The sequence below is a fragment of the Megalopta genalis genome, chromosome 6, assembly GCF_051020955.1.
Source record: "Megalopta genalis isolate 19385.01 chromosome 6, iyMegGena1_principal, whole genome shotgun sequence".
Lineage (NCBI taxonomy): Eukaryota > Metazoa > Arthropoda > Insecta > Hymenoptera > Halictidae > Megalopta > Megalopta genalis.
In genome coordinates, this window is record NC_135018.1 from 11,739,222 (window position 1) to 11,763,714 (window position 24,493).

At 33.8% G+C, this 24,493-nt stretch overlaps 1 protein-coding gene across 1 annotated transcript in view; it reads left to right on the forward strand.

Moving 5' to 3' along the window:
• The window catches only part of LOC117226142 (limbic system-associated membrane protein), a 246,509-nt gene that overhangs the window by 215,577 nt on the left and 6,439 nt on the right, over positions 1–24,493 (forward strand). The window contains exons 3-6 of the mRNA XM_033480195.2: positions 4,690–4,897; positions 21,231–21,389; positions 21,500–21,628; positions 22,077–22,214. Coding sequence (XP_033336086.1) covers positions 4,690–4,897; positions 21,231–21,389; positions 21,500–21,628; positions 22,077–22,214 — 634 coding nt within the window. The remainder of the gene's footprint in view (positions 1–4,689; positions 4,898–21,230; positions 21,390–21,499; positions 21,629–22,076; positions 22,215–24,493) is intronic.

A 24,493-nucleotide genomic window follows, 5' to 3' on the forward strand; every position in this document is an offset into this window, starting at 1 on the left:
ACCTACCAATTATTCAATACATTTTCGATTGTTTATGGCTCTATTTTGCGAATAGCTCGAAGGGATATTTTCCTTAAGTGACTGACTTATTTTTGGACTGTTAGAGTGACGATTTGGTATGGAGTATCCTTCGCATATTGTTATGCGACATCTCCGATTGTTTTCGACAGAAAACTGAAGAAATTTAACTCAAGGTTTTGTTTCTCAAAGTAGACATTTACGAAATTAATCAATCGTTCTTAGTAATTTTTTGCCATAGTATCAAATTAATCGACAGATTCATCATTACAATGATTGGAGATTTTTCGATCGCAATACATTCTTCGAAGAAGAAGAAAATGCATGTTCATTGTATATACGCCAACATTTATTCGAATGCTTAAGTATTGATTATCCGCGAACAGACTCTTATTCCGACTTAAACGTATAGAATCACATTCATATTTAAACAGATTATTAACAGAAATCTCCATCATGACGAGTCAGATTCGTTAAAGTACGGCAAGAGGTTAAGAACAAATTAAGCTGCAGAAAAGAGGGACGGATGAGGATTAATTTTGTAATGCATAAATGTTGATCTAAATTGAGAAGACTGAGGAAATTATGTGTAACAATGTTTTCGTGTAACAATGGCAGTAGAGAATATACCTACAATATGATTTCAATTATTGCAATCATTTACTATCATTTGATTCAAGGCTAATTTTAAGCACAGTTTCAATTACAATGACTATTCATGTCATATAATATCAGGAAATAATTACATTTCTGTAAAGTGGGCAAGATTTGTGCAATTTGCATGAAATATGAAACAAGAATGCCATAGAATAATGTATTTTGATTCATAAATATACGTAGGTAGATTTCAACAGTAATGAGTTGATGTATAGTCCAGTATGGTTCGTAATTTCATTTTGGCTTCACAAAGATTCATAGATGTCAGCATTGTCAGGATCACTTTTACAAAAATCATAAACTATATATTACCATGTCATAAAAAAAAAATAGTTTATCATCTCGATAGGATTTTCAATAATTCTTCAATAATATAAAGCATAGCAGTAAAAAAGAATCGGGTTTGAAGCTGTATGCCACCCTGTCGTTACGTGGCATAAGTTCCTGAAATTAGGCATGTATGCAGTATATTTGAGTGTTATGAATGCATCGTCGGATGCGCTGCAGTTGCTATTGATGAAAGTAGTATCATGTTACTGGACTCAATGCCACTTTCATGAAGTACTCTTGCGAACTGAATTGCTTCTGGCCAGCATAGTATAGAATCGATATACATACATTTGATATTGTCAGAGTAATATGTGGATGTATTAATTACGCGCATACTCAACATAACTCGTTCATGATCGATGGGATCATCGCAATGCAATGAATATGTACATACATACGTAGGTATATACATGGTATGTATGTATAAACTTCTTCCTCTGTTCGTAATGATGTTGAACAAACTTATTTTCAATTATTTTCCTATTTTATTAGTTCACGTAATACATGCTCTAAAAACGTTATTATAAGACTGCAGATCTTTATGCAAAATAAAAATGTTCTCAATCGACTGTAAGAATTAAAAATTGAACGAAACTATGCTTTTTCGACTTATTAATTTTAATCAATCGAAAATGATATAGCAGTGTTTATTGATCTGTTATGTAGAACGTCGATTATCCGAATCGCCAATATTTGAATTCGTTAACATCCAAACACATTATGCACGTAAACAAATGGATATATATACATGCAACACTGTTTATTATACAAAACAATAAATATATAATCTAGCAGTTTGATCGAGTGACTCGAGTAATTTTGATTACTTTGAATATCCGAGGTTCGACTGTATTTTGCAAGAACGGAGTCTGCAAATCTATAGATCTCGGTACAGTTGCCAACGAGAGTGTTCCTTTTGAAATGACGTGAATGGTTTGAAGACATTACGAGAACTAGTTTACTGTAGAATGACTAAAATACGTTTTTTTAGTCTCGCTATTGCTTGGAATAACAAAAACTAAAAACTCACATTTTTTAACTTTTTTATCTAAGTCTGTAACGAAAATGTAGAAAATGCGTTTTATAGATCTCCAGATTTCTTCCAGTTATCGGTCGAAAGTATCGTAATTTTTAATTGATAGTAATAACTCATAGCAATGTCGACCGATTTCGTTGAAATTTTCGGCATGCGAATAAGTTACAGAGGCCTTCAAAACGCATTGTTCCAATTCTCATTCCAGTTTCACATAGAAAAATTGTTAAAAAATTGTATAGACGTTGTCTAATAAACTAATATGTCTAATACCTCGGAAAAAAAAATACTAGTCATTTGATCCAATTTGAAAGAAGTTATTCCGTTTTAAACGGCTTCCGAACATTTTCTTTCTTTCTAACTGTATACCAGCTCGCTGTAAGAAAAGTTGACATTTTCGAAATTGATTTTACACAATCAAAGATCGATCCGCGTTGTGCGAACCGCAATCACGGATGCGTTACTTCAGAAATTACAAGTTTAAAAGATATCTGGGGATAAATGTTTGCCCACCGAAACGGCAATTCCATTATCCCCCGCCTTTGAACGTAAATGTACGCGGCACGAACGAAAATATTGCCAGCACCAATACTGAGGCGTTTGTGGATATGAGCGTGGAAAATACGCGATCGCATGCTAGTATCCGCGACACAAAGGAGCGCCGGAAATACAGACGCGCGCGGACGATTCAACATCGGCAGACGGAACAACCTCAATGCGGTCCCCGTGTGAATAGTTTTTGCTACCTTCGGATTTCTTTTTGCAAACGGATCACATTTTCTTAACAGCTTGATTTACTTCAAGCCAACAGCCGTGCTTTTATGCCAACATACGTGGGCCTTTTAGGTTCTGCCCCGAGCCCTGCCCCCTCGCATTCCTTTCTCTTTTCTTCGTCGACCGGTACCCAAAGTGTAGATATGTAGGAAAGAGAAAGTTTACTCTTCCTTCCTTTCTTCGTTTTTCCCTTTTTCCACATAGTTAGACCGATTTACAGACGTAACCGAGGCTCTTTCGAGAAGAGCAACGTTGCTCCGTATAATTCCAGGGTAAAGAACATTTGGATAATTTAAATACTTTGGTTGGTGTATAAGACGAATGATAAAAGATTCCAAAATACGGTATTCGAAAACGAATATTTATTGTCGGTATTATTGTATCGTGAAAGTGTTTATATTTCGTTACTTGATATATTGCAGGGATCGAGAAACATGTACCTCTCATTTCTGAACAAGTTCTATTAGCATTTTTTACTTGTATTTTTCATTAAAGGAATTCCTGTAGAATTTTTAACTCTTTTATCATGAAGAATTGCTATAAAAGCGTGCTTATTATAATTGTTCTAGAATCTATAGTGATGTCCCGCATTTTTCTATACATACTTCGGGAGTGTGTTCTACAAATGAAAATAAGGCTAAAATGTTATATAATAAAAAGTCCGTAAATACTTTGTTGAGAAATTATAACAAATATAAAAAATGTGAAAGAAATAATAACGCCAACGTACAAGAGACGAATGAATTACAAACATCAACATCGCCTGCAAATAGCAACCAACAAAATCGCAAACAAATAAAATCAAGAATAAATTCAATAACTCGTCGATGTTAAAATGTGACTAAAGGCAGACGTCATTTCAAAGTGTAGATATATTTAGCAGCGTTAAATCATATTTTGTATTTTTCTCATAAATTCTTAGCAAAGCAATTATGGACTTCCGGTATGTGGCAAAATTCGAAATACACCAGGATTTTTTGAACGTATTCGGCAATCTATAAAACGTAGATACGAGGCGTAGTACAGGGAAATTATTTTCAACGGTTTCTGTAAGTAAGTTACAATTCTTTAACATACAACCTCCCAAACAAAAAGTATTTATGTCGAAGGCGAAGAGCTTCCGGATCTATGTTTATATGACCTGTTTTCTTCTTTAAGGAGTGCAGAATACGATACCTTCGCGTACACACTGTATAATATATGTCTTACGCAAACAAAGTTTTGCATATGTTTATTAATATCTTAGATATTTTTATTGAGACGAAAAAATATGAAAAATAATCTTAAGAGGAAAGAAACATAAATTATAACACTCTTAACTTTGGGCTAACGAATTATTGTTGTTCTATTAAAAAGTTCCAAAACATTTTCCATATCCCTAATATATATATCTTTCACCGAATTTATACATTCAGTGCATTAATCATTCTTTTGTCAATGAATTGCTCTCTGTTTCTTCCATGGACGAGCAATACATTGAATCATTGTAAATTCAATTCGATAATAATAAATATACGACTTCGCGCGAAACATAAATTGATACACAGCTGTGCAGTCAAATTGATTTGCGTGGTCAAATCATAAATATCTTATGATGTCAACATTTCTTTCTAACTTGAAACTTCAATTACAAGAATTGTTGAGGTTACAATTGAAAACTATCGACTTTTCTGATCTACGAAAACAAAATCTTGCAAGCTATAAAATTATTTTTAGTAGGAAGAAAATTCGGAAAAGTACAGAATTTCAACTGGACTATTTTGATACTTGGGACGTTAATATTAATCGTTCATGCTATATCGATCTTATAGCTTGCGAGTAGAGCGCAACGCTTACTTTTACAGAATATAATGTGATATATGAAAAATATGTTTCAGGTGGCATGGCTGCGCGTAGACACACAAACAATATTGACAATATCTACTCACATTATCACAAAGAACCATCGAATTTCCGTCTCTCACAGCGATCATCGTACCTGGTTTCTTCACATACGAGAAGTAAGAGAAGATGACATGGGATGGTATATGTGTCAGATTAATACGGATCCAATGAAAAGTCAAACTGGTTACCTGGAAGTTGTCGGTGAGTATATCCGGATCCTTTCGAATTAGCTGATCGTCCACTTAGCTGATTTTATTAAAGATATATCGGAACTCCTAGCACTCGAAATTCATTTCAAACTTAATATAGTAATTGATGAAATTATATTACAGTTATCAACATATACCAAACAGTAAACAATCTTGCTCGAACATGTTGCTTCGCATCATTGAACAATTAGTTATACTTCCAATATTTACACAAACTTATATTGTGTACTAAATTTATGAAGTATATTCAATGATTTACGAATTTTAAGAAATTCGTTTGTTTCAATATCAATTTGAAGTAATTAAAAATAAAAGATCATAAAAATCATTTAAACTTCTGCTGCAATTTCCACTTATTGTTTTTTACGTATCTATCTTTAGTTCAACAGATTTACAATTTGGTAATTGATCTACCTGTAGCAATACAATACAAATTAGGAAATAGTACTGATCTTAAAAATATTCTAAGTACTAACATCTATTTAATGAATTATGTCTTTAAATTGATCGTTTCTTACACATGGTGGGGAATTTAAAACTGAATAACTCGTTTGTCTTGAACAATAGCAAAATATAATAATATAAACAATATAAGCAAAGCGACATCTACTATAATGTATAGTAGCTTTATAATTCATATCAGAATATCTTGTAAAAAGTGTGATGATCTAGAATATGATTATAACAAAAGAAAAAAAGACAATTAATCAGTAGTGTCATCGTGAATAGTGTCATCATTGTTGTTGTGATCCGCTAACAGATTAAACTACAAGAAAAATTAGCAGTTGCTTGCATGATCGCTCGTACAGTTGGGATCGGATCAATGGTTGCACAGAAAGCGGAGATAACTGTACTATACAGTTATCGATAACATTCGTAATAGCTCTTGTAACACCGATTACGTCGTGTTAGCGTCGGATACTGATACGCGGATGTAATTCGCAGTATTTTAATCAACCATGACATGCTGTGAGAATCTGATCCCGTTTCAACCTCCACTCTAGACTGAGACAAATGATTTACTATTTTATCAACATTCCTACTAAACTTAATACTAAGTAAAATAATCTAATAATATTAATATGAACACTCTTCACTCGTCCTAAAAAAAATAATAATTTATGGATTTAATTGGATCATGCTTAAAAAGTGCATTCTACTAAAATAAAATAGTTGTATTATTTTTACATTTTTTTATATTCTTAAAACATATTTCTGAATTGTATGAAAACCAACATTTAACTCTGTCACCTATGACATTTATACTTTTAAGAAATATAACGTTTCGGGTTGAATAAATTCTCTCAGTTAATCTTGTTAATCTTGTATTTATTCTTCCATTGAATTTTTTTCAACACCCATATTAAAAAACACCAAACCAGTAATTGCGTCATTAACATTTTCAAATTCACACTTTCGTTTATAACATTTCTTAAATTTACCTTAATTTAAGTGCAAGATCACTGTTTTGACACAATGCTGAGAAACAATGAAAATCTTATCTCCAAAGAAATGACAATTTACATAATAACATTTTTTTCGGTTGGCTCTTCGTTTTCGAGAAAATTGAGTTTGAAGATTCGGCGAATACGCGAGCTCTTGAATAGCAATCTGCTGACGCATCTGATCATAACCTACCGGATCTACTTGTAAATACTATGGTCCACGAACTGACGATTCTTCAAACTCAATTTCTTGAAAAAATGATGTTGAACAAAAAAGATATTATTTCTTCTTTTAATCTATTTTTATACAGTGAGACGCATTCGGACACCTTTTAAAACAGGGACTAGTTGTGATACTGTATAATGATTAAAATACGTTTTTTTAAATTTCGCTACTACTTGCAATGATAAAAGAAATAAAGAACACGTTTTTTAACCGTTTTATCTAAGCCTATAACGAAAATTTAAAAAATTTTTGTAAAATCTTGTTCACTTATATGACTACTGAAAGATTTCTCTAGATCTCTAGATTTCTTACAGTTTTTGTCGAAAATCATGGAAAACTATAATTTGTATATAGAATTATCCGCAAATTGTTTATACCATCGATTCCAAGACACCGAGTATAGAAAACGTACATGTATTACATAGTGACTACTTTCAACAATTTACCAAATTCGCATGATACGTTTCTTTAACGAAAGTATTCATCAGTACCGTTACAGGTCCGAATCTGGTTAGGTTGAACCGAGTATCGTCATAATGGCTTATTGTAATAATCGTGCATCATAAGGCAAAGATCAAGCTTCAGTAGTTAAATGAACGTAAAGCCACGCAAAAGACCTTTCGCTTCTACTTAATTTGCAAGGCATTAACCTTATTATTATGGAGCAATATGGTCGTGAGTTTGCGGGAACGCCATATAGAGGGTTGCACGCGAGCAATCTTTACAGCCCTTCTCGGAAATGAAACCTCGCGTATGCCCTTTCACAACTGCACGCTCCCCCTTTGCTTTATTCCTTTAATTCTTTTAGTCTCCCGGTATACCCACACTTTTTGTTGTATGGGTAGTGGGATCCCGAGAGGTCTTTCTTCCTGCTACGTTTGTAAAGGTCACATCTACCACACCATTCCATGTTAGGACAACAAATGTAGTCAGAACTTTGGGAAACATGAATCTTGTAACGCTTACTGTTAGTTAAAAAATTTGTAATAAATGGAATACTCACATGTAAAAATGTATGAAAAATATTCCTTAAAAACTGATACTTCATTGTCGCCTGCTTTTCGAACTATAGCTCGACACGAGCATATTTTGTCATTGCCTTGAATCATTCTCTTCCCCTTATAATCCAATTAGTTGACTTGTTGAATTCACAAATATTTTGTTAATCACAGTTTTTAATATGTTAAATTGACCTGTCAGTATTTTTTTAAATCTTAAACCTATATCATCGCATAGGTTAAATATCTTCCGCTTTTCAATGTACTTGGTCATGAACTATCACTCCTGCTGATCCATTTGCTATCAACAAGACGATTTATCATATTAATGCACGTGGGAAGATGCACAAATACGTTCCAGTAATTTCTGTTGCAGTCAAGTTCCAGCTGTATGCAATTTATTTAGAACATTAACCCAGCACAACCATAACATCATATCAAGGAATAGAAATGATATGAATTCAATACCTTGAAGAAACCCGCGAGAAATTACTGGTAGAGATTAGATTCGTCTGTAAATTTGTAGATTATTCCGAGCACACACTGTCATACACGTGTGTATGTGTACGTGTACGTAAGCAGAACTTCGATAGGATCCAATAATTGGAACGTGAAAACATTTTCTGTCGACTCATCGAATTATCGACGATGCCGGGGGACGCACTTTAATTAAATGCGATTAAGTTAAATCTGGCAGCGTAAATGTGCAACGACTGAAGTCCGCTATCAAATCGTGAGGAATTGTGCGACTCAAATTACTCATAATCGATGTTTCGATCAATTAATTTGTATCTAATCTTTATTAAATCGATATTTACGATGTAGGAATTTTGTTAGTCTTTGCTTTCAAGAAATCATTTAGAATATGTCAGCTTTATGATATGAACAAGTTAGTAACAATGGGAATAACCATAATACTTTTCTCCCTCGGTATTTTCTGTTTTTTTTAAAGATAAAGACATATCTTAATTATTAGAGGACCAAAATAAATTAATTAAACTATAAATTTGATTAGAAAACGATACACTTCTTAATAAACAATAACGTTCCATTTTTTCTATAATGAAGAAAATGTGACTTACACTACTGCTTTGTTTGGAAAATCAATACTGACAATAAACATATTAGTTTTAAATTGATCGCGTTTGTACATACAATTCAACAGATCATAGAGAGCTTCTTGAAGAAAAATACTGAGAGAAAAACAATCAGAGACTTGAATTCAAAACATGTGTAGTTTTATGTTACTTGATCTCAAAGTCAACCAAATTAAGGTAACCTAACTAAATTAAATAAACTTCATTCAGGATATTTGTATGTCAAACATTTCAAGAGCTAGAAACACAAATGTTACGGAATCGGAGAAATCGGAGTGATTTTCTCTTCAACGAATACGTTGAATCAACGTTTGTTAATGAAGCGGAAAGCGGTTTGTTCGGAACGTCCTATGCAAATTAACCTGAGGGAGACTACAGTTCTAGATTTCCTTGAAAAAACTGTTTTTCGCGATTTAGTGAGATGAATTGTACATTGACATTTGGTACGTGACATGCCTGAAACGTCTACGAATAATATCCTATTCTCCATCAACTGTATACATTATATAATACAAGTAATTATTAAATTGTAGAAAATGAATTCATTAATATTCAGTATTGTACGAATGTTAAATTGAACATTCTTGAAACTGTTGATTCTTTAATGTACTTTTCAGTTGAATTATATTTCACGGTTTTAAATATTCGAAAGTCGAATGTATTTAGATATAAATCTTGACAGAAAAATGTTTAATATTTTAATCCTTTATGAACAACTATTTCTTTTAACAGTGTGCAATATATCAGTATACATAGAGTTACTCGCATAATTGTTCATACACCTTTTAAAATGCAATAACTTTTTTAAAATTGAACTAAGAGACGAATTTCTTTCAGATGATAGCGGGACTAATCTACCAGACGATGACCAAAATGCTTTTTTTAAATTTTGGTTTTTTAACTTTTTTGTTTGAGCCTATAACAAAAATTTATAAAATGCCTCTCGTAGATCTCGATAGCTAATATGCGTGCTAAAAATTTGATCGAAATCGGTTGATGTTGTTAAGAGTTATAACAAATTAAAGATGGCAAAAATCGCAGTTTTATCACGATTTTGACCAAAAACTGGAAGAAATCTGCAATTTCTTAAATGTTTCAACGCTTGTAACTCGACTCTGGGTTAACCGATTTCGATAAAATTTTCAGCACGCATATGAGTTACCGAGATCTACAAGAGGCATTTTTTAAATTTTTGTTGTAGGCTCAGACAAAAAAGTTAAAAAACGAGAGTTTTTTTATTTTTGTTGTCATTCCAAGTAATAGCTAAATTTAAGAAAAGCATTTTGGTGATCGTCTGGTAGACTAGTCCCGCTATCGTCTGAAAAAAATTCAAGTCCCTTAGTCCAGTTTTAAAAAGGTTATTGCATTTTAAAAGATGTATGAATAATTATGTGAGACTCGAGAATATTCAATTGTCAATGCCTGGATCACGATTTATATTGATTCTATCTTTTTTACTTAATGATGCGAGTACTGTTCCACACGCGAACCTAAGAGGATGGTAAAGTTTATGTCCTGCGCATAGCCTGCGATAAGAATCGTACAGGACGAATCAGCAACGATCGTAAATCTTTGGCACGTATTAGTATCGACACCATGGGTGTATGCTCTCTCTTACTACGTTTTAAAGTACAAAGGTTGATAAAAATAACTTTCTTATAGCGATGTCCTCAGACAATCAATAGCATTATCGATATTCTAGGTTCTCAACATCGTCAACACAATATTATGAATATTTATTGTCCATATTTATAGACAATATTGCATTTTCCTGATAAGTTCAGTATATACTCACAATATTTCATTTTTCTAGTCCCTTCAATATTTACTGACAATATAATATAATATAGTAGCACATTCTATTCGTATTAATTGCTTCTGTAACATCATTGTGTACTAAGCTATTGTATATAATTTGATTGGAAACAAAAACGGCAATCAATCGATCTATAACGGTGTAGCAACAATCAAAGTACATCTCGTGACGTTCAAACGTGTAACGATGCATTCATGAAGATGTCGCATGAAGACACATAACGTGCAATAGGAAATTGACAGAACAGTTCCCATCGTGTTGTACAACAATGCGAGATGATTCATTGTTGGTTCCTTAAGTACATTCATCTTCTGACCCCTCGGCAGTACAGGATAGTAGTTTCAGCAGCCCGGATTCCGTACCAACAAGTAAGGATCGTTGGGGACGTTTATTGTATACTTTACGAGCTTCCGACTCCGTTTCCGGCGTTCACTGCGAAATCAAATTGGCATTCTCGAGATACGTGAAGCAATTGCGACCCATCTTCAGCCGTGTAATCCTGTCGATTTCGTTCCCGTAAATCCGACCAGTTTGTTTTGATTTCCTATGGCCCTTCATCTGACCTAGACACAATTATTTTCGAGACGTTCTAACGTTATTGTAGCACCTAATGTCAGCGATCGGTTAGTATCTGTATCATGAAGTCATTTAACCGCTTGCACTACGATTTCTTTTACGGTTGCAGCGACTAGGATTTCTTTGTAATTCATAATTTGCTAGAACAACAAAAAGAATTGATAACTATTGTGTACCTATATGTTCCCCAATAGCTGTGCATTAACAACGACAAAATAGAATATTATTTCGGTTTAATCGAACTAAATAATATACTTATTTATTTGACTCTATTCAGAATCTCCATCACGAGTCCGACAGGATATTGTAGGGCAAGAGGTTAAATCTAGCCATGTTATCTACACACTGCGCGATCTATACTCCTTTATTCGTTGGAAATTTTCACAATTATGTATCTGGAGAACGATCTAAACTATCCATTTCAAAGAGCAGCTTTAACACAGCATCCAGATGATAGAAATGAGATAACCAGTCTACGAAATCGAGTTTCTCACGAAACCTGATCAATCAATTTGCAGCTATTCCTAAAGCTTAGTTTCAGATATCTTAAGTGGATGAGTTGAGTGATAGAAGCTAGTTGAATTAGTCATACAACTTGTTTGGAAATAAAGATCGACTTCGAATCAAATTATACACTATCTCTGTGATAATAGTTTCGACGTGTGTAATATATGTAATTTTTAAATACTATTCGTGTGGAAGAATTGTGACCATCTTAGTAAAGAATTTGTAAGAAGGTTCCATTCTGCGCAGAAAAAACCTGCGATATAAGTAAATTATAATGCTACTTATTTGCATTAAATGATATTCGAGGACATGCTCAACGAGTATATTATTCAATTAATTGAACATTTTTTACTACTTTTAATCACGTTTATAACTTTGTACACCACATCAAAATACATTACATACAGAATTACGTTACTTAAGTTTTCATGAAACAAAGTATAGACATGTATGTAGAATTCTTGGTATTGAAGGAAAAACAAGGCATATACAGTGAGTCACTTAAGATTTTCATCTAAAATATCTCTATCGTTTTTAATGATATAAGAAAGAACAACGTGGATTAAACGTTATTCATTCCTTTTGGTAAATACTACATATTCCTTTGAGTCTTTATTCGATTTATTATAGAAGTTAAGGTTGACCATGCCAATCAAAGAAATACGCTGCTCCTTTGCAGACCTATAGCTCCATTCGCAAACTAAAAAGTGGCTTTTGACTGTTGCTGAGAAGTAGTTTCCGACTGCTCGCAGATACTAAAAGAGTTGGTCCTGTATTGCCGCTAGAACGCACTCAGAAGTAGATTATAATGCTAACAGGGTCGTTTTCATCCGTTCCATCGTTAAAGAAACTTCGTTTCGAGTTCCGTATGGACAACTTTGTCCTCCGTTCACTTGCCTCCCGTGTCATTTTAATGATAAAATTTATAGTATTATGATCAGCCATCTTTTCCGATATGCACATATTTGCGTAAATGATACGAGAAAAATTACGAACATAAATATTGCTGACTAATTGTCACAGCTTTTTAATAAAGCTTTGACAGACCTATGTTTATACAACATTTATTTTTATTTCGACTCAAACATTCGTGGTACAATAAATTCTCTCCAATTGCTTCTCAACTAGTAAACAAAAATGGACAATTTGGGAAGAGAAGATATGATTATTCGAGCCTCGTGGCTCGTTTTTACAGTCGCCGATTGTGAACATCTATAAAAATGAACCGCGAGGCTCGCATAATCGTATTTCCTCTTCCCAAATTGTCCATTTTTGCTTACAAGCTGAGGGACAATTGGAAAGAATTTACTGTATTTATATTTCCGTGGTGAAAATATCAACTCTATTTTCTTAGTCACTTAATTAATTTGAAGAAAATAATGCTACGTACATAGTATTGATGTGCTTCGCTTCGTTTGCTGTCACGTTCAAAGGAATAAACTTTTAATACATATCTCTGAAACGGTTAATACTTCTTTGTGAAAAAATTCCGTGGAGAAATTTCTTTGATGTTACAGTTTACTAAATTGTACCCATGGGAGCGGAACTGATCACAAGTTCGTTGCATTCGCTATTCCAATAACCAACCTTGTAAAGAACTTCGCAACCTTTCGCTGCATACTTTTCAAGAGCAGTCTTGCTGCATGAACATCTTTTCTTTCGAGCACGAAACGTGCGAGAATGGAATATAACCGATTATATTCCATATTGGCGGTACTAGTTCAAGTAAGTAGTGCATAAGAATTAAAATGTTCTACGATATCTTAATATAAAGCATCGTAATTGAATCAATCTTTATTCAATGCAACAAATCGAGAAAAATTATACGTAATAATTTCATTGAAAAAATATATTATAAAATCAGTGAAATACAGTAAACAGTGTAATAATAAAAGTGATAAAATACGAGCAAACGTAATCGTTCAGCAACACATTGGAGTAACAACTCATTAATCTCATTAAAACTAAGCAAGAAATTTAAAAAAGGAGAAAGTCACGTTGCACGGTAATTTGTCTAATAAAAAGTATTCTAAAGCACGGAGAGGAAAATGGGAAAAGGAAGTATTATAAATGGTCAATAAAATGTTTGTAACAACTCGAACTCTAATGGAAGCTAATAAACCATGAAACATTGAATACTTCTATTCCTGACGTTAGCAGAAGATAACTAGAACGAGAAAGTAAATAGATTCAGCAAATCAAGCGTAATACGATGGATATTTCATCTCCATAAATTTCATTCCTTTCCATGTTCGCTTCAGTAAGCATATCATAGCAAAGATTCGGAGGAACAGGTCCGCTGTAAACAATGGAGATTAAGGTAATTTGAAATCAATGAAAAACTTGTCTGGTGATATTATACGTTTCGACAATCTTCTGGCATATAATATTGACGAAAAGACCATGTCGTTATGCTGGTTAAAGAAATTTGTAGATTAGAATATCGTAACGTCTTACTTTGAGCTTCTAATTATATCAATAAATTTGCAAAATATTGCACTTTAGGGACGATACTTTTACATGACACACATATGTTTAAGAAACGAGATAATCAACTCTCATTTTGTCAAATGTGATTGTACATCTTTTGCTAAACTATTTGATAGTTCGTTTTCAAAAACATATCCAATAATCCATAAAATATATACTTGATTCTAGATGAAATATCCAGCGTGTAATTATGTTTCTACAAGATAGTATTTACATACTACCCAAAACTTTCGCTCTATCATAATTACAACACAGCGCTGTCCAAAGCTGTCTCCCAGGAGACAAACGCCCATCTCCACCAACGTTCATTGTCACTATAGCATAGGAACGTCGGTGAGATAGTAACCAATATTATCGCGTTCCGCGTATGAAATAACTAGACTCCGAATCTATATGGAATTATGCTGTCTACACGATTGTAAAGCAGAAGAAATCATGCATATTAGTAGACATTGATGACATCTCTTCTCTATTTTTGCTACTACTGCAGTAGTAGTTACAAAAAATGTTTTATATGGAATTTGACTGATATCAAAAGATAAATACAATGCAAGTAGTCTTTTTTCAAGCTCATTTTTTCTCCGTAGTTTTCAATTTTCAGTCATCGCTGTTGATTTGCATATAAGTATATATTTTCAAATGCATTCTCTCAAATGTCACGTGACTCCATCGGTGACGTCACGGTTGAGCAGTTGAGCAAGGTAGGGATAGAGCACAGCAAGGTTGCCAGGCATGCTCTCACGTTTGTGATTGGTCACATCGCGTCGCTCGACTATGCTGCCTTCTACACTCGCTATGCTTAACTGCACATCCGTGACGTCATGGGTGAAGTCACGTGACATTTGAGGGAATGCGCAGCAACGATGCTTTTGATATCAATCAAATTCCATATAAAATAGTTTTTGTAACATCATTACTGGAGGAGATACTTAGATGGACAACCTTACAGAAATAATTTTTCGGCGTGGCAGTGCCTGGAGATGATAGTACAGTAAATTATCCCTCAGATTGTGCACAAAAATGAACAACTTGTTTTTATAGTTACAGCTCGTTTTTATAGTCACCAATTATCAACAACTATAAAAACGAGATGCAAGACTCGAGCAATCGTATCTCCTCTTCCCAAATCGTCAATTTTTGTGCGCAAACTGAGCACGAATTAAGGAGAAATTATTGTATTTCGTAATGAACTTATTGAATCGAGGCAAAAATTAAACGCGAACGATTTTGTTTGAGCATCGTAACTCCGCTTTCTTCCGAAGTTCGAAGAAGTTTTGAGAATAGTTTATGATGAATTTACGACACGATGGTCGCAGTCCAAGCGTGATATTTGCACCTTTAAAACGGGCATTTAGAGGTTCCCCTCGGCCCTGATTACTTTACCGTGGCGCAGAAAATCGGCAAGTACTCTCGGTTGCTCGACTAGTCTTCCATATTGCTGGCATTTCGCAATATTAGAGGAAAAGTAGTAGTACTGAGTGGCACCAGCGTAAGAAGATAGCCCGAGGTGAAAATGGCGTCGGAAGAGGTCGGATCAACAACACGAAGGACCGAGACGAAGTGGTTAACGTGCAGCTCTACCTTCCACAAGCTGTGTAATGAATAACAACGGTATGAAGTGTTTGCCACCAGTAACGGGAAGAACTTCCGTCTAAAGACTCTCTCTCCCCCATTTACAGTGTTTAATTAGCATGTCTTCAACGGGACGGGAGCTATATGATTTCCACGTGAACCCATGAAGTAATCAGTTTAGCACTAATCAGTAACGACATTTTTTGCACACTATGTTAACGATCACGAGGAAATTTTAAACCGTTACTGTACGTTTCAGTATCTTCGTTATTTGTGGAGTACGAAAATCTTTTCACGTAGATACACTTTTTTAACACATAATATTTTTTCTTGCATTTTCGTCATGCACGTAGAAAAAAGGGTAAAAGATAAAATCCGATTAAAAAATGTAAAGAAAGAAAGTTATCCTTCAAATAACCTTCAAAGCGATCAACAACAACAAAATAAATAAATTAGTTGCATTTCCCTCTTGAAATCGAATAACTTTTGTATTTAACACTTTTGCAAAGATGTGTTGTTTTCGATATATTTGGATTTAAAGTTTCCATCAAATTTTGGAAACAAAGGCGAGATCTCCTTCAGCTGAGACAACCTACATAGTGTTCAAAGATAGTTTTATCTTCCCATACCTAAAAGTTCCTAACTTTCTAAACTTTGCACATAAATAGCATGCATCTAATGACTGTGTAAGAACAATTTAAGTTGTCAGTTATCATTTGAGAGAGAGTTTGTTCATTCCACCTCCTGACTCACTCATGAATCATATAGAAGTAAAACAGCAATTTTAAGTTACCTACCATCGATTTTCCCCAAAAATAAACCATCACTAAACGTACGTAGGTGTCTGTTCATAGAAAAGAGACATGGCGTATATTTTTACCAAATAGAAAAAGAAGATGATACGAAATGAATTATAGCAATTTATGTATAATATTGTTCTAATATTGAATACGGAGTTGAATTTATGTTATCAAGTAAACATAAATTAGGTATAGGTATCAAAATATCATAAGAATTTGAATACTTAAATAAGAGATATCTTGTTATTCGAATAAAAATTTTGTAATCAAAGTAAGTCTAGTATAGTAAGTATAGTAAATGAATAAACGTGTCAAAATAATTATGATTCTAAGCCTTGACGCATAATTTTTAAACATATATGTATCTTTGATACATTAGAATTGATTTCTCATAATTTTAAATTCTCCTCAAAAAAATATTGGAAATATCTTCCTTTCCTTGGGTATTTTTTTTCAATCATAGTATTACTATTACGTAAAAATTACATACTCTAACAAAACATTATCATCTGTTTCTAATCGTAAGATATTATAGAAAATATTCATTTTACGTGCACCAATAAATATCTCTGAAATGACAGTACATCGTTTCTCTGTGTGATATAATCTCAAACGCGTGTGCTTTTGGGCAAAAGTAAATGCTCAGATGTATGCATCCCGAACATACATTCCAACGGTTCCAGTAGTTTCGAACAGTACACCGAATTGTTCTGCAGATCGTGTGTCCCGGTGAAGTGATCTATTGCTCTCTCAATTCGATGTTCGATTCAGGTGTCGAACTTTCCATGTTTCTCCTGTACCCCGTTACAAAGAGACATTTGCAGTCTCGTCCGTTTACCCCCTTTTTTCAGTTTCCTTATTTTCGTTTCTCTTCCTCTTTTCTGTGATCCGTAGCGGATAACAAGATAGCAACGAACCATGACAGAAAATATCTTCCAACGAGGAAAATTGTCCAGAACTCATCACGGAAAACACAAGGAATACTTGAGAGCAAAGACCACAGGAGAAACAGAAAGCACGCGGAGCGGAGAGATAGAGAATTTCCCTTGTTATCTACCAACTCCGCCTGAATATAATGTACCGCCAAATACATAATAAAGTGATCCACCCTTCCTCTCCTTTTTTCCAAGAGAGCGTTAAAACTCTCTTGTCCAATCGACGAACGCCACTTTTTCATGAGTTATGAAAAATTATGTCTACCACTTCTTATCATGAAAATTCCAATCCAATTTTCACAAACTTTGTGTTTTTGATTGATGATTTTCATAGAATGTATTATATCATCGATACTGAAGTTATAAATACAAATCAGCATTAACTAATACTTAAGACTAACAATTTCTGTACACATGTTTTTAATATTTTTACGATAGGATTAAAAATACCACCCTTATCAGATATGATATTAATATTCGGTATAATATTCGATATAATATTCCCATTAATATTCGGATCCTTTTTCAAGAAAAGTAACTTTTTTTAGAATTGGAGAAAAGGACTTGAATTTGGTTGACATATTAAGACTAGTTTACTAGACAATTTATGAAAAAGTCTGTAAAAAGTGCAATTGGTTGTAATAACGGTATTTCAATCTTTTGTGTCGGTAAGCTATTTACGAGCTGAAAATTTCATTGATGTGCGTAGAGATTGTACAAAACACTTTAAACACCATGTATATTAAGAAAAATCTACAAACTTAGCATTATTCTAGCATCAGCAATCATTTAACAGACGATTAGTATTGAACAGGAGGACGTCTGTACAATTCTACGATCGCTGATCTTAACAATGGGATCCACGATTTGTAAGCAACGTGTCCTTTGTTTTCTGCTCACCGTGTATATACAATTGTCACTTTTTAAAATTTTAACGAATGGATATTTCCATTTAATAGCGTACGTTTACAGTAACAATCAGATAATTCAATTATTCAATCGTTTAATATCACTTTGAACCGCGTTCGTGTCAGTGATCGAAAATTTTCAACATTATAGGCAATGATACGTTCAGTGAAATACCGTTCAATTGATGTATCATGAAAATACGATTCATCTGTCCATGACGCACATCTGCATGATCGAACAACGAATCAGATTAGCTGTACCACTGCAGTGGTGTACACCACTACATGTTTCGTCTAAATGTTTTGTTATTAAATTATTGTATTCGAAGGAAGCAAATAAAATTAAGATATTTACTGAAGCAAGAGTATTGTAGTAAAAAGGTAGCACACGTTTATTGTCTTTAATTTGTTATATTGTAATTAACATAATGTAAACCTCACAAAGCAAAATAAATCCGCTCTACTAACCAATTTTATCATTTTTGCATTGAATAATTAATTGTTTTCACCAAAAACCAAAAATTGGTGAATGTATTTACGTTAAGTTATTTTAAAAAATTAGTACTACTTTGTTTCTTTCAGTTTTTCTTTATACTCTCGTCATTCACAAAAAATTGCTATATATACAGTGTTTAACGAGACAGGATAAACATTACGTTTTTAATACCAAAATGGAAATAATAATAGCGTTTAACATCTTTCCAAGTAAATATCTAAGATTATAAAGATTTAAACGAACTATTAATTAATATAGTACGTAGCTCAAATAAAGGAGTTGTAAAACATCATTTTCTTCCTTTTTCGTCACTCCAACTAATTGCAATTTTTAGAAAAATTTATTCAGACATTACCAAGTGAACTGGTCCTTCTACCACCTCAGAAGAATTCGAGTTATTTGATCAAATCTTAATAAAGTTATACCATTTCAAAAAGTGTCCGAATATTTCAATAAGCTACCGTATATCGTAGAAAAATGTAACATATTACCGTACCGTTTGCGACGCAAATTAATCTTGGGTCATGAAGTTATTTGTGGACGGAAGTGAATCTCGCTTCGACCGGGGCACTCGCAATTGACGCGATAACATGGAATCGACCGGTGCCAAACACGAAGTATGTCACAGTTGAAATCAAAGGGTAAATGTATAAACTAAAGTGCATGGATTCTCAATAAGGTAAGGAAACTGAATGTGGAGTGGGATGATAAGCGTCGATGGGCTACAAGTGGGAGGGTATCGATAGACTAACTCGGTGGCTTTGACCCGCCAATTCAGCATCACCCATACGGGTACTCAACCGCAAATCGAGTTCCGGCCGTAGGGCAGAATAAAATAGACCCCACCCCCCCAAGTAACCCTTCCCCTGACTGCACTCTCCCCCCTTTTCTTACTGACCGAACTATCTGCTGGCCGATTCACGTGTAGGCAGTAAGACATTACTCGCGAGGGACACGTTTCTTCGATGTTCGAGGAAAAAGGGAATGCTAGAATAGTCGATTGGCAGAGAAAATCAAGTTAGCTTTAATGAGCATGGTCAAACGGAAAGATCTAAGTGTGTGAAATGTACAGCGTGCAGTTGACAATATATTAGAAGGTTGCATTGAAAACCGCTGTTCCGCTATCAGATGACTCTAGGTGTCATATGCTGTGAGTAATGAATTTGACTATTTCTCATAAAATTTCAGTTAACGGAGGTCTTCTTTTGTTTACACAAGTACCTTTGTGTAGTAATAAAGAATGACACGCGATAAACTGTTTCCTCGATGTATACTCCTACATTTGAAAAAAGGTTTCTTGTAGCCTATTGTAACCGGTTATGGGAAATGGATCTATTTCGACAATCCGAAATGCAAAAAATCAAGGACATGGGTGGAGTAGTGCTTTTGCTTTGTTTTCGGACATAACTAACTTCATACTTATGGAATAGAACATATCAAATTTTTATATTCAAAATTATACAAAATAAAAGGATAATGTCCGAAAACAAACCAAGGGCACAGCAATCGGTCACCCCACAATAACTGGTCCAGTAGTCAATGTACTGTTGAAACCTAAGGAAACAGTCATTACCGAACGGTATCAGCAACAATTGCAGCGTTCCAATGATAATTTAATACAAAAAAGACCATCAGACACATCAAATTGCCGAAAAATGATGCTTTTACACGATAACGCTCGGCCCCATGTTGCTATCGCATCTAGCGCATTCTCCGGACCTGGCTCCAAACGATTACCAACTATGTATTTCGATTGATGCAATACACTTTAGAAGATTTACATTTCTAGAATTACAGAGAAGTTGAAAATTGGATTGCTGAACGGATTGGTTCAAAAGACAGCATTTTTCCGTCGTGGAATTCATCTTCTGTCAGAAAAGTGGGACAAAGATAGTTTCCACGGTTATTTGCATAATTTTTTTTAAATGAATGCTAAGAGAAAGAAGAAATAATGGCTTTCAGTGCAACCTGCTAATATGTCAATATGTGAATACATCGTCGGAACATATAATATTTTCTAAACGACATCGATATACTAAGATATACTATCGATATACTATCTCCATATAATTTATTTTTTTATATTTGACTCCAGTTTCATTTAGTCTAATGAGCACAAGTGATATTTATCATCTTTATAAGAATAATAGAGAATTAGTTATTTTAGAGAGGACAACTTACGGTGACCTTGATCTTCGCAAATTCTGAAGAACATGATCTTGAATAACATTTCCTCATAACTTAATCGGTAATTTCTAACATTTAATTGCTGAACAGATGCAACATGAGTGCAGGTTAAATTTTGTACGTTTTACAAAATATTTTGCAATTCATTGTAATGGTAATTACACTTTGATTGACAACAAAATCGGTGTAATTCAATAATAGTATTGTGATTTTTATTAAAGATTTTGTTAACGGATTTTAATATATTTATGGTTTCCGTTTGTTTTTCATAGTTCCGCCGGACATTTTAGATTACGAGACGAGTACAGACATGGTGGTGAAAGAAGGTAGCAATGTAACGTTGCGTTGTGCTGCAAAAGGATCACCAGAACCTACAATTACCTGGCGCCGTGAGGATGGTAAATTAATAGTCTTGCCAGATGGAAAAGAAGGTAAGCAGCAATTTTTATCAAAGTTGATATATACATTCGTATACATGTTTCACATCTTTGATGGTAGAAATTAATTTAGATACAAGTCGAATTTGTAATTTTTGTTGCAGTTGCCAGCGTTGAAGGGCCAAGTTTTAATATTACTAAAGTAAACCGAGTACACATGGGATCGTACCTTTGCATCGCATCTAACCGTATTCCACCATCAGTTAGTAAAAGAATTATGCTGATTGTGCATTGTAAGTATCATTTACTGTTTACTATTACTGATTTTCTTATTTTACTTGCTTCTTGACTTGCTTAATATATTACCTTTTATCTTACTATCATACAACAATGTTTCGCTGTTTACAATTTGACTGTGGCCAATCAGCATTTAAATGAAATAAAACTTTCCAAATTCTAACAAAACTTAATACATTGAATATATTAGGACGAAAATTCATTTTTCAATTTGAACAAATGAATGTAACTCCTATTTTTGGAAAGCACAGCTCTCGAAGTGTTAATTGAATACTTTTAATAAGAAATTCGAATGTTTATTCAACACATATTGTACAAGATTATACTGATTTGAATAATGTTAAATGATCATATATTTTACGTAGTTTTCATCGAATCTATCTATAACGAATTGCACACATTGTTAACGTAATGAAAGACGGAAGTTTCCACTGCTTCTTTCAGTCCCACCAATGATTTGGGTGCCAAATCAACTAATGGGTGCTCGGGAAGGACAAGAATTGACTTTGGAGTGTCATTCGGAAGCTTATCCGAAGTCCATCAATTACTGGACCAGGGATAAGGATGAAATAGTACCACAAGGTAAATTCGAATAATACACTCTTTAAATAAAGTAAAATTACGATAACATTTATAATATTTTCTGTTGTTTTCAAGAAACATTATATTTTCAAACTTACAATCGCTTTGTGTCTCAACAATAATTATAGTGTTATACAGTTCTAATTTAAATACTAATAATTCTGTTTACTCTCTTGAACGAAGCAATATAATTTAGCACTATAGAATAAATAGCAGATTATATATCATAAGCAATCCGTAAAATCGAAATCTACAAATATTATGATATCTATTACAATCGTACACATAATATCGTGCAAATGTTTCCACGCACAGAGTGCACGTTTCGATAATAGGTACATCTGGTAACCTACCGATAATTTATATGTTTATTTTGGATGCATACGCGTATTACCCTATGGGGTGTAATTATCCATTCACGTCCCCCGTATACATATTGCATAAGAATACAACACATCTCGTAGACAGAAAAGTAACCAGTTGTAACGAGTCTTTTGAATAATGAAACCTTGATGCCAAAAACGCATAAACATGGGCACCAACGAAGCGCGAGTATAAACGTTCCGCTCTGCTTTATGCCTGGTCTATAAAAGCTAGCTTTAGTACCTTCCATCGATCCACCACCGTTCCTTTCAGATCCCCACATTTTCCCTGTATCACGATATGCTCACGACTTGTTCGCGGTTGGGTCAAACACATTTTGACGCAGAACGCCACCCGATGCCATCCTTTTTCACCGGTACTCCTCGGTTAACCCACTTTATTAGGTACCTACTATAACAGTCGAAGGATCGCTCGGTACCAAGTAATACGAGAGACAAATGATTGCAAGAGAATTTCGTGATCTGTCTTATTTACGAATCAATGGATTCGAGAAAAAATATATATATTCACCGATATTGTTTGCAATAACGTGGTAAGCACTATGCAATGTAACTAGTACACTGGCACTTGTAAATATTTTACTAGACCTTATTTTCGTACTTAATCGTTAGCACACGTAGCTCAAAACAATTGAGCATATCCTGAATGGTGACGCAACGACGGAGACCTGAAGTAGTTTACCAAAATACAACAATACCGAATTCGCGAATTACACAAGATTGAACTTGACTTGAGAAGTCCGTTTTCATTGCAGATGATGAAGTAACGAAACACAATCTTGAACCTCGCGAGAACAAAAAGAGACGAAATCGAGCAGATTTTAAATATACAACTTTTTAGTATACGACAATAAATTTTCACCACGAGGAAGTTGCTACTTTAGAGATTCAAAAATGAGTCAGAACAAAGTCAACGTTCCTACTGACTCCCTTTCTTACAACGATGATCTACTTAATAACTACGTTATGTAGGATATGTGGAATAATAATTGCGAAAAAGAAAGTGAATCGAAATTAGATAACACTAAAAGTCTTACGACAATACATTCCTTAATTGGCCCAATCTGATTTAAGTGTATTTTGAAGACTATTCAAGTCGCAATCATAGATTTCTTTCATTATTTCGCTCTTCGGCCATGTAACATTTCTATTCGTGAAAGATAGCACCATCGCCGGATAGAATCTAGATTCTTACGAGCCGGGTACGGAACCGTCCCTGAATGGTGTCGATCTAAACAGAAATCACGTTAACTTAAACCGGTGCACGGCGAATACTAAAATAAGCCAGACAGGGGGACAAGATCGACTATCTTTCAAACTGATTGAACTATTGTGACGCTCCTACAAAGGTTGTTGAAATTCTTGTTTTGTACGGTGTACAATCGTTTCTATTGAAAAACACTAATGAATTGCTGTTTACACGTCGGATCGGATTTAACTCACTATTTATGTTCTTTTTTATTGTTGTCGATCTTACAGATGTTACCTATATGAGTTAGCACAATGTTTTACCGCTTTGTCAAGGTTACTTTATTAATAAATGTTATCTCACCATATTGTATAAAAATCTGAGTTTCATTTTTTTTAGTATAAAATGGTTCTAACTAAATAACAGTTTTTTTAAATATGTACAATCATCTTTTGAGTCACTACAAATGTAACCCAAGATGACACTGATAGAATTAAAGAATTTTTTTCGAATATTCCAACGTTTGAATGTATTCTTTTCATTTTGTAAACTGAAAGTAGGAAATCGGCACTTTTGCAGATTCCCCTAATCTTTATTATACTATGATAATTTATTTTGTATTATTATACTAAATTACTAATATTAAATATTATTATACTAAAACGTATTGTTTGTTTCAATTTTGTTATATTTTACAAAAACATTCT